General features: G+C 45.6%; 1 protein-coding gene across 1 annotated transcript in view; it reads right to left on the reverse strand.

Annotated features, from left to right (window-relative positions):
* LOC138164897 (VWFA and cache domain-containing protein 1) overlaps window positions 1-17,471 on the reverse strand; it is a 244,300-nt gene that overhangs the window by 77,038 nt on the left and 149,791 nt on the right. Inside the window, exon 5 of the mRNA XM_069092844.1 lies at window positions 3,913-4,039. Coding sequence (XP_068948945.1) covers window positions 3,913-4,039 — 127 coding nt within the window. The remainder of the gene's footprint in view (window positions 1-3,912; window positions 4,040-17,471) is intronic.

Below are 17,471 nucleotides of genomic sequence, written 5' to 3' on the forward strand. Positions count from 1 at the left end.
AGATGGAGAAAGAAGGAGATGGAGAGAGAGAGGAGAGAGAAGAGAGGAGAGATAGAAAGGAGAGAGAGAAAGGAGGGAGACAGGGGGGAGGAAGAGAGGGGGGGGAGAGAGAGAGAGAGAGAGAGTGCATATTCATTGATAAGTGCATTCTTTTTTCCTGCATACAACCCAATGTAGAGAGACACTGCATAGGTCCCTGCTCTGGCCTGAACCCCCAGAAGTTGGTTGGGTTTGTCATCCAAGGACAAAGGCCCTACAGAGGAGCCTTTCCTCTCTGAGCACCAGCAGAGAATTCACCCAGGTCAGGCACTGAGAGGCCTCTTATCTGGGCATTTTCAAACATGTTGTCAAAATATGTCAGAACCAGTGCTTCAGCCTTCCACGTTTTGGGGTCTTTGTTTGCCAACATCAAAAACAGACCAACAAAAAGCCCACTTCTCTAGTGAAGTCGTATTCAGCTCATGCCCATTGCTTGGGGGTGGAGGGAGGGTTTGTGAGAAAGAGGTTTAATGAGTTTTCTATTCACAGTTTTAAAGCTGGAACAAATTAGAGGGATCTTGGGAAAGCAAACCGGGCTTAGGAGCACTCTCTCTTTTCTCCCCCGTGGATGCCCCCACCCCTAAATACCAGGCCTGACTTGGAGACGTGGCATGACTGCAGAGCTCAGTGTCCCTCCCTCATTTATGAACATGGATGAGAACTGGAAGACAGTGAGACCCCAAATCAGGGCTTGGCAAGATCAAGCCCACTTGTGCTTGAGCCAAAGGTCTTGCATTGGAACTGGCGAGCTGCCATCAGCCCCACTTAGCGACTGTGTGTGACATCGATGGGAGCCAGTGGGGAGTCAGGAGAAAGATGAGCCATCAGAGGTGGCAGCTCTGAAGGGCCAAATGGAGATGTCTCCCCTTCTTATGGGAATGGGAAAGCCAGGGGGAAGAGATTTTTCCAAACGAGGACTCTTGAGGCTTAACCTCTAATTAGGATTCCTAAGGTGATGAGAAGCCAGGAAGAGATTTTTAAAAAATTCCACCCAGAATCACAAACTTGGAGCTGGAAGAGAATTCCTGGGTCATTGAATCCAATTGCTTCATTTTACTAATGGGGAAACTGAGGTCCAGAGAAGTTAAGGGACTCCTTTACTAAACTGCCCCAAAATGGATCAGGTCTTGGGGGTTATTAGATAGAAAAAGGTAGTGAGGGCAGGGCCTTTTTAGAAAGAGGAACTGACTTGGAATTGGGAGACTTGGAATAAATCCTTTCTCTAAAGTTTACTGGCTGTGAGATCTTGGATGAGTCACTTAGATTCTTTGTACTTTAGTCCCCTCAACTGTAAAACTGGAGTGAGGGGAGTCAGTAACCTCTAAGGTCCCTTCCAGCTGCAACTCTACAGTCCTATAACCTTACTGGACTTCCACTTCCTCACGTAAAGTAGGACTCAAAATCTTCACAACTCACCTCCTGGGGCTGTTGTGAGGGCACCATTTTTAGGAGTGTGAGTTGTTAGAAACAGCTGAGCGTGACTCAGCCACATCGTGTTATTTTTCTTTCCATTGCAGTTGTGGGATGTACAAATGTGGCCTGAGAATCAAAACATTTGGGTTTCCTCCTAGATCTAGAATTGAAAGGGATCCCAGAGTCTAGACTCCTCATGGTGAAGATGGGGAAACAGACGTGGACACATTTGCACCCAAACCTTGGGATCTTCAGTTCAAACTCCATCATTTTATAGTTGAGAAAATCAAAGCTCAAGGAAATGACATGATTGGCTCAAGTCAGCCGGAAAGGACCTGAGGGGGGACCAGAGGCTGGGTCTTCTGGCTGCACAGCCAGGGCTCCTGGGGCTTCTCCTTTCCCAGCCCCACACCTAGACCTTTCAGGCCAATGACTCTGAGCCTCAGTTTCCACATCTGTAAAAGAGTAGGCTGAGTGATTTCTACAGCCCTCCTCAGTGCTATAAAAGATGCTTTGGGTTTCCTATAGAATCAGGGAGGTCACAGGCCGGGACCAGGATGCAGTCCCATTAAACCAGGGATGCTCGAACCCTGCCAGGAAGCTTGGCACTTTTTTCCAAGTTCAAAGGGGCCAAGAGAACTTGTACTGGGAGGTTTCAGAAGCAGATGATTAAAGGATTGGAAAATGCAGACCCAGGGGGGGGGGGGGGAGCCGGGAGGCGGGGTCATTTTGTGCCGGGAAAATGGAATGAATTATGGCCAGGGATCTCAAGGGTTAATAGCAAGAGGTCTGGTCTCAGATACAGGCTGGGAGGGGCTTCTAAGTGGTGCTTGGAGAGAATTGCTTTGGCTAATTCAACAAATGGCTCTGGTTTTCTTTCTGGTGTAAATGTATGAATTCTCTGAGATAGCTCTTATGGGTGGGCCTTTAAAAGAGGGGTCACCCACCAGTTCCATTCATCTTGATGGGTTCATCTAAGCCATGGCAGGCAAGAAGAGGTGACCTTGATCTTTCCTAGATCTTCTCTACCAATCACTCAGAGCAATATGGCCTAAGGGATAGGTGATGCAGTGGGAGTAGCAAAGTCCTGGGTTCGAATATGACCTCTGAAATTTACTAGCTATATGAAGCTGGAAATGCCACTAACTTAACCTTCCAAGGCTTGATTTTCCTCATGTGTAAAATGGGGAGGTTGAATTTGATGACTGCCAAGGTCCCTTCCAGCTCAAAACCCATGATTCTGTGATCAGAGTGGCCCTAGTATCAATGGCATTTGAGAAACACTTTTTCTACCCAGGCCATTTCCTATATGGTCTGCTTCTACTAGGAGCAGAATTAAAAAAAAAAAATTACTGGTATATGGGCTCTTGGTTTGGAATAAGAAAGCAGCACATGTAAACCATACTCCTAGAAGGCAGAAGCCATGTTGTTCAGTGTCTCTTGTATTCCTCAGGGTACTAGATACAGAGAGGTGTCCTCAAAAACCATTTGTTGAACAAATGAGGCTCTGGATGGCAGATGCTGTTAAGCTGGAGGCTGGGGGAGTTGACTTCTGAGGAGGGACAGGGACTCATGGGCTGTGCTTTCATGGGTTTAGGGAACTCCAGGTGAGTAAACTCCTTCTAACAAAGCAGATCAGAACTTCTAGCCTTGGAGGGTTGCTTAGAGCACTAGGTTTAATGACTCAGCCAGGGTCACACAGCCAGTATGTGTCTAAAGTAGGACTTGGTTGACTTGGCTTTGAGATCAGCTCTCTATCCACTACCCCACACTTCCTGACAAAGAATAAACCCTTCCTCCACACCTCCCAGCCCCCCAAATGGGAGAGGAGTAATCTATTTGGACTTAGTGGCCTAGAATAGTTTAAGTAAGGTGTTGTCCCAAAGAAAAACATATTCGATGATGAGCAGAGGACCTCTGGGCTCTGGGCCAATTCTGGCTCTTAACTGGACCTGTTCCATGGAACAAGTAACAGGAGGTGGTCTCCTTTATGCCTACAGCTGTAAAAGTGGAATCCAACTTTAAAGGGGTTTAGTGACAGCATTCCCAGAGGCCATAAAATGAACACATTAACCCCAAGAAAGTAAACTTTTTTTCCTATGAAATTTAGTCATCTATATACCCTGATTTCTGAAGTAGTAAGCAAGATTCATTTTTTCACCTTCGACAAAAATGAGAAAAAGGGGAAACGTGCTCACAATCATATATTTTGTACAGGAATTTGATCACTTTTCATAAAGATTTTTTTTTGCAATGCCTAATCATCTTGTGTTCAATTGATAGGGATATCTATTTATGTCTGTCACTGAGTCCCAGAGCTCCATATCCAGCCCCCTCTGAATGGGATACATGATGAGGGAGTGAGTGATCCAGTGGATGAATGAATGGGTGATTGGATGATGTGTGAATGAATGGGTGAGTGAGTGAATGAAGAACACAAAGTAAAAGAAAATTCTGTACCTGCTCCGATGCTCATAGCTGCCCTTGCACCGGAATTTGTGTGCTGGGAAGACTGTGAAGATGCCTTCTTCGGAGCTGAAATACTGCCACTTAATCCCAGGGTTGGACTTCAAATTGTCTGCAAGAACTAGAGGGAATGGGAAGATTAGACGTGGGTACCAAGCCCCCAGGTAAGAGTGACTTGAGCATCTGTTTGGGAAGATGGGCAGGATACCCCCCTCCCCCACAATCACAATACAAAGCTTTCTGGCTTACACATGAATTATTTGGCCACACTCTTACACAAATAACCCTGGAGTGAGAATCAATCCCTAAGCAAGTGTTTATGGAAGCCCAGGTGTCATGTAAGGTGCACTGTCCCTGTCCTCAAAGAGGGGACAGTCTGTCCCTTGAGAACAGTGAAATTCCCATACAATAAATGCTCAGGGTTTGCCAAGTGATGTATTACTTGCTTTTTCTTTAGGAGTATCCGTCTTGAAAATCCAGCTTCTCTCTTGTCTGATGCCCCTTGGACATGCACTTTGCATATCTTTCTCATCTGATTCTTCCAACAAGCCTATGCTGTTATGATGCCTGTTCTATAGGTGAGGAAGCTGAGACTGACAAAAGTTAAGTGACCTGTCCAGGGTCACACAGCTAGTAAGTCATCTGAAACCATATTTGAACTCGGGTCTTTCTGATTCCAGGCTCTGTTTGCCTCTCAGAGTCAAGTCTATGAAGTGGAATCTTGGATTTCAAACAATTGATGTGCAAGACCCTGTCCCCGGTCTCATCGGGTACAGCACCCAGCCTGGCAGCATGTGGATGTGGCATTCACAACAATGACCCCAGTGCAGACAGAGGCTCAAAGGTCACCCACACAGTCCCGTCTTGGCAGAAATGCAGAGTAGCACTGCTGGTATGTGCTTAATAATCTCAGCAAAGGTGACCCATTGCCTAAAGAGGTCCCATCTGAAGGGCTAACACGAAGCTTAAGGTCTAAGCAGGCACTTATGAGCTCAATACAGAAACAAAGGGCTGCTGGACCCTGTGAAAATGTCGGGAGAGCAGTTGTGTGACCCTAACTTAGACCACAGACCATTCACATCCCAGACCTGGCTGAATTGGAAATAACCCAGACAGAGCAGCCAGGCTAAGGAGGGTCCCAGTCAAGACAACAAACAAAAGCCCTGAGGCGTTGACACTGAAAATAAACACGCCCTTGGAGAGCTTAGTTCTGGCACCTCCAGAATACCCGAAAGCTCTGGCCTGAGGCCTCCCTCCTGCAGGTGGGTGGGACATGCAGCCCATTAGGTCAGGGGTGCCTGGACCCCTTGGGCGCCTCTGGTGAAGCTTAGGGACCCCTGCTCAGAATCCTGATTTTCAATGCATAAAATAAAACACATGGAATTAGGAAGGAAACCTATTCTACTGAAATAAACTTGTGAAAACATTTTTTGAAAAAGCAAGTGCATGGACTCCAGGTTAAGAATCCCTGAATCAGAGGGCGTTCTCTTTGGAAGGCAGTGTGGTATATAGGAGAGGGTCCTACATCTGGAATCAGAAGCCCAGAGTTCCAATCTTGGGACTGAAACCTCCTCCTTGTGTGACATTGGGTAACTCTGAGCCTCAGTTTCCTCCTCTGCAAAATGAGGGGGTTGGGCCTGATTGCCTTGGAGATGCCTTCAAGTTCTAAATCAATGCTCCCATTGGATCTCAAATAATGGGAGTTGTCCATGTCTGAGTAGAAAAAGCCTCCACGTTCCTGAGCGTGAGAGATGGACGATTCCATTCTCCAAAAAGGGGGACAATTGACAAAGGAAACACGAGAGGCTGAAATGAGCATTAACCACATAGGAGGAGTTGGATACTGAAGGAAGGGCAATGGGGTTCAGGAAGCACAAAGGCCTCACTTAAGATTCCACAATAAGGGAGAGGGAAGTCAGACACAGTAGTGATTACTGGGAATTTGGAGAGAGGGAACTGCAAAGCTTTTGGTGTGGAAGGTGAAAAGGGATAGTGCAGCTAGGATTTCACAGTCAGAGGAAACTCTGGGTTTGCACACTCCCAATGCAGACCCTGAGGGGTCTGAGAGACCTGGCCCAGGCTCAGCCAGCCAGGACTTAGCCCCAGGGAAGCCCGAGTATCTCCACTCTGCCTTGGGCAAGGGGGAAGAGCAGTGTGTTAGGGAAGCAGAGGGGTTTCCAGAATATTCCGATCCAGGCATCCATCCATTCATTCTCAGCAGAGGGAGTGTTTCTCAGTAAGCACAGAAATGCTTTTCCATTCATTTATTCATTCGTTCGCTAGTTCTCTCAACAAATATTTTCTGAATGCCTTATTAGTGCGCTGCTGCTAAAGGGCAGCCCCATACATTCCTGCCACCATCTAAGATAGCCCATCCACAGATTAAGAGAAGGGATATGTAGAATCCCAAGGCCGAAATTCTGTGGAGGAAGCTGGCCCAAGAGGGATGGAATGCTTTTAAGAAAGGCATTCTGATGGCCAAGTGTGCCCCAGCTAAAGACCTAAATGCTAAGGTCACCTTAGGTTGCTGTGAGAGAACTATCCTTCTTAAATAGAACCAGGAGAACGACACACACAAAGTGACTACAGCTGTATAAATGGAAAGAACCACAATTACAACATGAGAAAAAACAAATGGGAAAATGTAATGACCGCGCTTGGTGAAGAAAAGAAGAGAGAGGAGAAGCCACGCCCCTTCCCAGCCCCTTCTCTGCAGAGGTGGAGGAGGGAGGCTGTGGAACATGGCACAGGGTCTTTAATTTCTTCCAGTGTGTGCTTAGTTTTGTGGAATTGGTTTTTCCTCTCTTTTACATTCTTTGTTATACAAGATGGCTCTATCAGAAGGGCAGGGACTGGGATATATTGGGAAATATATCGATAAATATGTGGGTTGATTTTTTTTTATTTTAAAGAGGGTCATACTTGCTGACATTTATTACTATTCAAAAGTTCATTGGACTGTCCATAGAGGTCAAAAGTTTCCTCTTCCTACAGGTCTTTCAAGCAAAACCTAGAACTCTGCTTTCTGGAAAATTGTAGAGGGGATTGCTTGATCAAGAATTCTGGAATTACTTGCTATGACTATGGCTTTCAATCACCTCGTCTCTTCCTTGAAGTCTGGAAGAATAGCATAGAGATAAACTGAGAAGGGCTTTAGAAGCCAAGATGAGAAGTTAATAGTTTCACTTTTTTTTCTTCTTGGAAGGCAATTGGGGTTAAGTGACTTATCCAAGGTCACTCGGCTAGTTTTTGTGTTAAGTGTCTGAGGCTGAATTTGAACTCAGGTCCTCCTGACTCCAGGACTTCACCACCTAGCTGCCCCTGGGAAGTTAATATTTTCTCCTGCCAGTCACAGGGAGTCCCTGAATCTTCTTCAGAGGCAGAGTTGTGCTGCAACTTTGCTTTAGGAATATCAACATGACAGTTTTGTGGATGGCAAAGAATGAATTGGAGAAGAGAGACTGGAAGCATGAAGGCCAATTGGAAGGCTATTGATTATATTAGTTCCTGTTAGAGATTGAAAGGACTTGAAGCAGGGCAGTGGGTGTGTCAGTCAATCAGTCCCTGCCCTCAAGGAGCTCCCAGTCTACTGGAGGAGACAGCAAGCAAGCAAATATGTGCATAGAAGAGACGTGCAGGATAAATAGGAAACAATGAACAGAAGGAGGTGCTAGGAGGAGGGGCTGGGCAGGGCTTCCTTAGAAGGTGGGGTCTTAGGGGGGAGGTCAGCCGGGGAGCAGAGGAGGAAAAGCATTTCAGGTGTGGGGCCCGCCAGAGAGAATGCCGGCAGTGGAGAGAGGCAGGGTCTTGTTCACAGAATGGCTGGAGACCAGCATCACTGCACTGAAGAATGTACAGTGAGGAGTAAAGTGAAAGGAGGTGGCAAAGGTGGGAGGAGGGGAGGTTATAAAGGACATTGATGCCAAGCGTGATTTTATATTGCATCCTGGAGGGGATAGGGAGTCACCAGAGTTTACTGTGCTTTGGGAAAATCACTTTGGTGGCAGAATGGAGGATGGACTGGAGTGGGGGGACAGTTGGGGCATTTACAGAAGGGGGTGAGAAATGCTGCAAAGATGAAATCAACAGGTCTTGGCAACCATGTGGATATGGGTGGGGGGTGTAGTGAGGAGCCCAGGGCGACTCCTAGGCTGAGAGCCAAGGGGACTGGGAGGATGGTGTTTCCCTTAACAGTAATAGTGAAAGCAGGAGGGCTGAAGGGTTTAGGGGGAAGAGAATACAGTGAGTCTGGACAGCCAATTCATGATGTTTAGAAGGCATTTGAGAATGCCACAGAGATGTTAGGGCAGGCTAGGCAGCATGGAGATACTAACTGAATCCAGGGGAGCTGATGACATCACCAAATACAATAGTGCAGGGGGGAAGAGGAAAGGGCCCATGACAGGACCCAGGGGGACACAACTACGTGTGGAGGTGTAATCTGGAAGAACATCCACCAAAGGAGATCAAGAAGGATGGGTCAGATAATAGGAGAAGAGCCAGGAGAGAGGAGCATCCAGAAAACCTTGAGAGATGAGGGGGATCGACAGTGTCTGTAATGTTAATGGAATCTGAAGATCTTCCCTGTCCATTAAAAGGCACATAGAGCCCTGGCCCAGAGCTCATCAATGTAGTGCTGAGGCAGGAGGATTTTCAAGCTTCTCAGCACTAAGCAATCAGATGTCGAATCTTCGCTATATATTCTGGGAGGTCAGCATTTTGCTTCAGGTGTGCGCAGGAGAAGGACCTTTAGATTCCCTGGATGAGTCTCTGAGTAGGTGCTTGTTAGGAGGCCCCCAACTACTCGGGTTTGTGCCCTCCCGAGTCAGTGGGGTCTGTAGGTGGTTGTATTATTTTGTTCAGACAATAGGAGCCTGGAATGTTGAATCTCTGTGTTAATTTCTCTGCTTGTATTTTCTACTTACTACAATTAAAGTAAGACTGTTGACCCCTTAGAGGTTGTTTTTTCTTTAGAAAAACAGATCAAAGAATGTGTGCTAGGAGGCCATCCTGGATGTCCTAGGGTGCTTGCTAATCCAGTGTCAAAACCTGCAGAGAAGTCATGGAAAAGAAGGATGGAGAAGTCACTCAATTTGGTGTTCAGAGGCAGGGGAGTACATATGGGTGACGAGGGGATGGCACTGGCGAGGTCTGCCATCTGACAAGATGTGGGGAATAGGGAGAGAAGTCAGTCCAGCCTGACACTGAGGCGGGGAAGCTGGATGAATTCAAAGATGGCAATCCCCTTCACAGAAAAGGGGAAGCTGGGAGGGCGAGGGATAGGTTTAGGAAGAAAAATAGTGAATTCTCTTTTGGACAGTAAGATGGCACTGGCTTTCTAACTCTTCTCCATCCTCACTCCATCTGGTTCCCGTAGTCCTCATAAGGGATGCCCACACAATCAGACTATGAATACTTTCCTCCTCAATTTGAGTATTATTACCTAAAGAGAGGGCAGTTAGGGGGCGCCATAGTGCACAGGTCACTGGGTCTGGAGTCAGGAAGACTCATCTAGAGTTCAAATCCAGCCTCAGACACTTACTAGCTGTGTGACCCTGAGCAAGTCACTTGATCCTGTCTGCCTCAGTTTCCTCATCTATAAAATGAGCTGGAGAAGGAAATGGCAAACCGTTCCAGTATCTCTGCCAAGAAAACCCCAAGTGGGGTCACCAGTCAGACAACTGAAATGACTGAACAAGACCCTAAACAAAACCTTCCTAGCTGGGGAGAAGGATCCTGACCTACCCTGTGAAGGAAGCTGGGAATTCACGAGGCAGAGACGAGCAGGGACATCCTTCAGAACGACCGACTCCTGTGCAAAGCTAGGAAGGTTTGTTTGAAATTGACTCATGATTGTTATTTCTCTCTAGTAGAATGCAAGCTCTCTGAGGTCAGGGCCTGCCTCCTTTTGGTCTTCTCATCCTCAGCCCCCAGAGTAGTGCCCAGCACACAAGGGCGCTGACAAATGTTTGTTGAATTGAATGGAGATGGAATGTTGAGTTTGAGATCTCTGGGGGATGCCAAGGGGCAGCGGGCAGCTGCTGCTGCTGCTGCTGATAACAGCACTTACTATATGCCACACACAGGGCCAAGCGTTTTACAAATAGGACCTTATTTTAGACTCAGAACAACCCTATGGGTTAGGTGCTATGAGGATCCCCATTTTACAGTTGAGGAAACTGAGGCAGAGTGATTGACCCAGGGTCACACAGCTAGTAAGTACAAATGTCCCATTATCTCTTCTCATCTGTAAACAACAGCTGAAAAATCCCTATGAGGGGCGGCTAGGTGGCACAGTGAATAGAGCACCAGCCCTGGAGTCAGGAGGACCTCAGTTCAAATCCAGCCTCAGACATTTAACACTCGCTAGCAGTGTGACCTTGGCCAAGTCACTTAACCCCAAATGCCCCTACAAAAAGCAAAAAAAAAAAAAAAGAAAGAAAAGAAAAATCCAGGGACAACGTCCCCCAGCAGATTTTTCTCCCTGAACTCCTATAAACCTCCAGGCCAGCCAGGAGAGGCTCCTTTGCAAACCTAATGGAACTGGGACTGTCGTGACAATGTTCATTTTCCTTGACCAAACTACCTGTTAGAGGTGTGCCTCCCCTATCAAAGACCCCATAATGGAAGCCCCGTTCCTTCCTCCTTCTTCAAGGTCAAGCCTTTCTGGTGTCAGGCCCACAGACACCAGCTTTTGACCTGCCAAAAATAACAGACCACAGTGCACAGAAAAGCAGAGGCGTGGAAACACGGCAGGCTGGAATGTGCAGAACCTTTCATGATGCTCGAATCACCTTGGGTAGCACTGGGGTCAGCTTAAATTCAGAGATCCATAAGCACAGCCCTCCCATGCTGGGGGCTCCCAAGAATCCCTGGGAGGTACTTTCTCCAGGGGAATGGAGCTCACAAGCTCCAACAGGGAGGGAGGGGCCTCAAAGGTCAGAGAAAGAACTGAATGTCACTAAAAGGAAATGACTTGACCAAGGCCCCCAGCAGAGCAAGGGGCAGAGGTAGAATTGAACCCAGGATCCCTGGGACAAAATTCTGTATTCTTTTCAATGTACCTGCCCCTTCCCCCCACAAGGGTTTCCCAGACTCCTCTGGCTGTTGGCATTCACTTTCTCTTAAAATCACTTTGTGGGTGTTTCAGGTTTGCTTCTTTGCATAAATTAATCAACACTCCACCAGAATTTATTACATGAAGATTATAGGATGTTTCAGTCACAGAACTGAGTATCAGGAAGCAAAATCAAAAGCAAATCCTGTCAGCCTCAAGGCATGGATAGTCTATCAGGAGATAAGTCTGGAGCTGGAGGTATCTGAGAGACCTCTTTACAGATGAGGAAACTGAGGCCCAGAAGATGAAGTGACATGTCTGAGGATGTACAGAGAACATCCAAAATAGATTCAAAACACAAGATTGGGGAAAGATGCAAAACAGGCAGAAACTGGGCAAAAACTTGATCCCATCTAATTTGTGTCCGACTGGTTCTGTAGGAGGGTTTGGGGCTAATTTAACACTTGGTTTACACCTCTGATTGATTTAATTGAAGTCTGGGCCATCTGTGTTTAATTGGGTGGGGAGAATTCCAACTCTCACACCAAAGTGTCCAGACACTCCAAGTAAGCTCCCTTGGTGCTGAGGCTACGCAATTCAATTCATTCTGTTAATATAAGTGGGGAAAGTCAGCTGGCTTGGGATGTGGGACCCTTCAAGCTGTAGGCACAGGATCCAAAGAATTCTATGGCTAAATATTAAGTGCTTATCATGTGTGAGACTGGGTGGTTCAGTGGGCAGAACCCAGCCTCAGCAGCCTGGAAGACACAGGGTAAAGTTCCACCCCTGTCACATACAAGCTACATGCCCAGGCCAAGTCACTTAACCAATCAGTGGTCTAGACAAGGCTCTAAGACTACTAATTGGAGACAAAGTGCAACCTGCATGCCTTCTGCTGGATAGTTTCCATTTTTGAAGGAAACACACCAATATTCCTTCCTCAACATTGGCGACCTACTAGCTTGCGGCTATTCATATTAGTTCACCAAGGTTACACTCCTTTTCATGAACTTCTCAAATATCTGAGGTGTGGTTTTGTTTGCTTGTACCAGTAAACTATACCAGTGAATCCCCCAACTTTGTTGTTTTCGACATCCTATCTTAGGTTTTTGGGGGGTTGTTATGAATAAAAGCAAGAATCTTGTGAAGAAGAGTCATGTGAAACAGGTGTCCAATCCAATCTGATTACAAGGCCTGAGAAGCTGTATGGTGCCCAACAGACACATATAATCCATTAATGACTAATTGTGATAATTTAAGAATGAAATAGGGGCGGCCAGGTAGCACAGCGAGTAAGAGCACCAGCCCCAGTGTCGGGATGACCTGGGGGATCGAATCCGGGCTCAGACACTTTGTACCCACCCAGAAACACCTGGCCATGTAACCTTGAGCAAGTTACTTAACCCCAATTGCTTTAAAAAAAAAAAAAGAATGAAATGTATTTTTTCTTTCCATTTCTGTGTTTTTTTTTCCCCCAACAATTACTAAGTTTTTAGGACATAAAGACTTATCAAGTTATTTGGACCTAATTACTTAATAAATGGAAGTATTACTATTAGGTATTTCTTTTGGCTCTGCGAAAAAGCACTGAGATTTGAAGGGTGCCATTAATCAAGAAGTCTGGGAACCTTGGGGTGAGGTCAGTCCCCAAAGACAGACTTAAACCCATATACATATCAACTATACTGGGACTAGCTTGAGGAAAGGGGCTCATGGTCTGCTCCAGGCACATCCTTAGATATAATAAGTCTTCAGATCTGTCTAGTTTCTTCTCAAAAGTTAGCAAGAAGCCGGACCCAGGTCTCTCTGATAGTCCACAGATAGAGTAAGTAAACTCTTCCTCTAGAAGTCTTGATTATTTGTCCAGATCAATTAGCTACATGAAAATCTCATTAGTGACACTTCAATGAGGTCACATTTTGCATAAGTCAGTCTGGGCTTAAATTGACCTTTAGACCAGTCATTCATTCATTCTCTCATTCATCCACTCATTTATTCACTCACTCATTCATTAATCCATTCATTCACTTTCTCATTCATTCAATCAACATTTATTAAGAATGCGCTATGCATGTTCAGTATATTAAGGTATTAACTAGATTATCAAGAATATAGTTAGCTACTTAATAGAAAATACACTCATCTAACACTCAGAAGTACCAATTTTCCTTTGCTTAGACATGCCTGATATGCCAATTACAAATCATTATTTACTCAAGGAAGCAGGGGACAGGAGTATTAGAAAGAAATGCTCTGAGTCTTTATTCCTTTGTGCTTGGGTTATGGAGTTGGAGCTGGCAGGGAATCTAGAGGTCAGTCATGTAGCCCAGTTCACATCTGAGGAGGCTGACCCCTCAGGGAGGTCATAGGATAAGGCTCAGAGATAGCAAAGGTGATTAGTGTCAAAGGCACAATGAGAACCCAGGTCCTGATTCTAGAGCCAATGTCCTCTCCACAAAGACACTGTCTTCCTTGGGGAGAAAGATGAACTGAAATAATTCTTCTATTAATAAGAAGACACACCAGCATGCAACCTTTTGTAAAAAGAAAATAAAATGAAGTTCTTAGCAGAGGGAGGCACAAGGTAAATGGGGATTCTTTACTTTCTACCTTTCTCCTCTGGATTCCTTTACTTTCTACCTTTCTCCTCTGGATTCCTTTACTTTCTACCTTTCTCCTCTCAAGGCCAGTGGGCAGTAATCCTTAGAAGTCTTGAGTCAGATGAAAGATGCTCCTGCCCACCACTGTGTAACATGGTTCATGGGCTCATTGATTTGGAGCCTGAAGGGGCTTCAGAAGCCATCAAGTCCAATCTCCTTATTTTACAGATGAGGAAACTGAGGCCCAGGGGACTTTGTGACCTGCCAGAGATACTGTCATAGCTCAGATTCAAACTCAATTATTCTGACTCCCAAACCAGTACTTGTTCTGTTTAGACACACTGCTGTCCAGATCTATGCCTCTGGTTGGTATCTCCCCAGCTCCTGGGTAATTGTGGGAAGGAAGCATGGCTTTAATCAGGTCAAGGAACTGACTCACCCTGGGAAATTTCTGCTGTTCCTGTCTCACCCTCCTCCTCCTTTTCCTCTTCAGATGCTACCACCAACAAAATAGGGAGCCTGGAATTTAACCCAACCTCTTTCATGTCTAGGCTGACCTCATAGAAGAAGTAGTTTGGTTCCTAGAACATTTATTTATAGAGGTTTCAATATCCTAGAAGGCAATAAAACTGAACTTGAAATAATCTGCAATTCCTTCTTAGAAGTCACTTCCAAACTGGCCCGAGTCACTGAGCTCTTACTGGATGGATGAGCAAAGACAGATTGAATTCTGGACATTTCTTGGCCAGTAAAATCCTGCCTCGATGCCTCACTGTGGTGTGGTAAGGCTCCATCAAAGCAGTGGCCACTCTGCCATGTCCCTAAACTAGGCTAAAAAGACTGCAAGTCTGGGCCCGGCAGTGACCTGGCCATCACTCCACAAGTCAGTCCCCAGATTAGTATGGCATCACAAAGAATAAGTGAAGACATGTCCTTTTATTCATTCCCTGATCCCCCAGATACAGATCTCAGCTCATCCTGGGTAACCCTCATTCACATCTTCCTACAAGTTCATCCCAGAGAGTCGGCCCAACATGCGGGAGGCCTGGCCTGCTTCCTCTACACTTTCCAAGGGAGCTCTGGCTGTCCACCTGGAGTTCCCCCCCCAACATCTGACCAGCTCACCTTCTCCTCCTGGCATTGAATTCACTCCTTGGTGCCTCCTTTGGCTCTGTTTCTTCTTCTAGGCTCCTCACTGATGATGGCTGGCAGCTCCCTCACACTCACCATGTACCTTGCCATTGCCCTCTCTGAGATTTCCTTTTTAATTCTTTTTTTGGGGGGGAGGGAGGAGAGGCAATTGGGGTTAAGTGATTTGTCCAGAGTCACACTACTAGTCTGAGGCAAGATTTGAGCTCAGATCCTCCTGAATCCATGGCCAGTTCTCTATTAGCTGAGCCACCTAGCTGCCCCTTTTTAAAATTCTTTAATTCCATATCTCACAATCATGCAAAACACAGGGGAAGCTTTGGATAGAGTTCACTTGGATGTTAGCAAAGTCTTTCGTGCCATTCTTATGGGAAAAAAAAAATAGAAAGAACTGGGCTAACTGAAAATACATTTAGATTGATTCCTAATTGTGTGATGGCTAGGTTCCATGGTTCAATCTCCATTTGGGAAGGGGTCTCCAGGGAATTGCCCCAGGGATCTGTGCTTGGCCCTGTGCTGATAACCTTTTCATCAGTGACTAGAATAAAGGTATAAATGCAACGTCTATCCAATTTGCCAATGGCATAAGCTTGGGAGAAAAAGTTCTCACACTGTATGACAAAGTCAGAATCTAAAATGATCTTGACCAGTTAGGGCAATGGATGAAATCTCGTTAGGGAAAATGTCAAGAATAAATGTAAAATTTTACACTTGAGTTTGAAAAGGTGCCAAGTTGGGGAAAGTAGGGCTAGGTAAGCCCTTGTTTTGAAAAAGAACTTGGAGTTTTAGTGGACTACAAGCTCCCTATGCCATAAGTGTGTACTATGGCAGTCAAGAAAGTAGATGCATGAAGATGGTCCCAGCATCTGGGAGTAAGAAAGTTCCCTTATATTCTCTCTCTATCAGACCACATCTGGAGGACTTGCTATGTGCCACAAGGATACAGATAATCTGGAGAAAATTAGAGATGGGCAATCAGAGTTGGCAAAGGGCCTTGAGATCCTGTCCTGTGAAGATCAGCTAAAGGAACTAGGCGAGCTTTGCCTGGATGAGAGAAAGCGCAGGAGAAACATTGCCTTGTAAGTATCTGAAGGGCTATCTCCTGGAAGGGGGCCTAGGGTTACAAAGTGACAAAGCGGCAGATTTAGGCTTCATGTCAGAAAGGTTCTGGGACAAAGGCCTTGGTGAAGGCAGGCCTGGGCTGGAGCCAGCTCAAACCAGCTCTGGCTCTTCAATGTTCAGTGTGAGCTTTACACCTGGGGAAGGGGCAGACACTACAAATCAGAGCTCGCCACTGTTCTGCTCCTTGTCCAGACTGAAGAAAGTGATGGGGAAAATGTAACCATGTAGATTGAAATGGAAAGTGTTCCACAAGTATCTTTTGTTCCTCCAAAGATCTGGTTGCCAAACAGTTACTAGTAGCACACCAGTGAGAAGGGGAAAGTCTCCACCGATGCAGGTCGGAATGTTCTCTATAACAGTCTTAGAGAGCTGCCCAGAGCATTGAAGGCCCAGGGCCGCTATAGGCAAGACTGGAACCAGGATCTTCTGACTCCAGGGCCAGTTCTTTGTCTACTATGCTACATTGCCTCTCTTAGGCAATTATTTCCAGAGTAACATGGGCTGCCTTGAGAGGCAGGAAGTTCCCCTCAAGTTCTTTTAGAAGAACAAAGACCCGTCATACATGTTGTAACAGGGATTTTTTTTATTTTTTTACTGGATGGCCTCTGAGGTTCCTTCTAACTCAGATTCTAGGGTTTTTTGTGAGCCTGAACTCTGAAAGCTAGACCAGTTAAGGGCACCAAGATGGAAGCAGGGAGATGAGCTTTTGGCCACTGTGGGTCTCAAGAATCATCTAACTCCTCTAGGGTCACAATCTGCATTAGCGGAGGGGACAAAATCCTAAATCCTTGACCTACTGAAGTTAGATATTTCTCTGCTAAAGAAATCCTGTAGCATAGGGCTGCATTTTTGCTTCCCTACACTATTTCTGCTTTTCTACACTTAACAAAAGTCCAACCCTTGGTTTCATGTCTTCAAATTCAACAGGGAAGAAGTGACACTGGGATCTCCTAAGGAAAAGCACCACTCGCATGCGGTGTATCTGTTTTTTAAAAAAATAACATATGTCCCATTACTAACTTTAAGCACATATTAAAGGCAAAAGGGTCAACGAAAGAGCCCAAATGAAAAACTTCAGGGCAAGAAGGGAAAGATGTAAGAGCACTTTGAAGCTACATCAGTGTGTAGCTCAGATGGTTAACATAAGGTTACTTATGCTTGTACCAGGTAGGAAAGTCCCTTCCAGCTATAAATATATGATCTTATGAATTATAGACCCAACATATAAAAAAGAAGAGAAAATGAGGATCACCCAGAGGACAAGGGAAAGATGAATGGTGGGCATGAGCAGGCTGCAATGAATCAAAAACAGGAAATTGTGATCGAGAATCAGAGGAAGGACGTCATTAAAAAAAGACGTGCATGAAAAAGACAGGCCGGTCTTATTTTGAGAGGGAAGGATAACTGATGGACAGTCTCTGTGCTTCTAAGGATGTATCCTGCATGTACTCGGTTATTAAATGTAGGCTTTCCCATTAGGCTGTAAACACCTTGAGGGCAGAGTTAACTTATTCATTCATTCATTCATGTATTCACCTATTTATCTATCCATCATCCATCTGTCTGTCTATCTATCTATCTATCTATCTATCTATCTATCTATCTATCTATCTATCTATCTATCT

Source organism: Petaurus breviceps, unplaced genomic scaffold, assembly GCF_028583685.1.
Source record: "Petaurus breviceps papuanus isolate PSGF00001 unplaced genomic scaffold, PetGlider_PUasm1.0 207, whole genome shotgun sequence".
In the NCBI taxonomy this organism is placed as follows: Eukaryota; Metazoa; Chordata; class Mammalia; order Diprotodontia; family Petauridae; genus Petaurus; species Petaurus breviceps.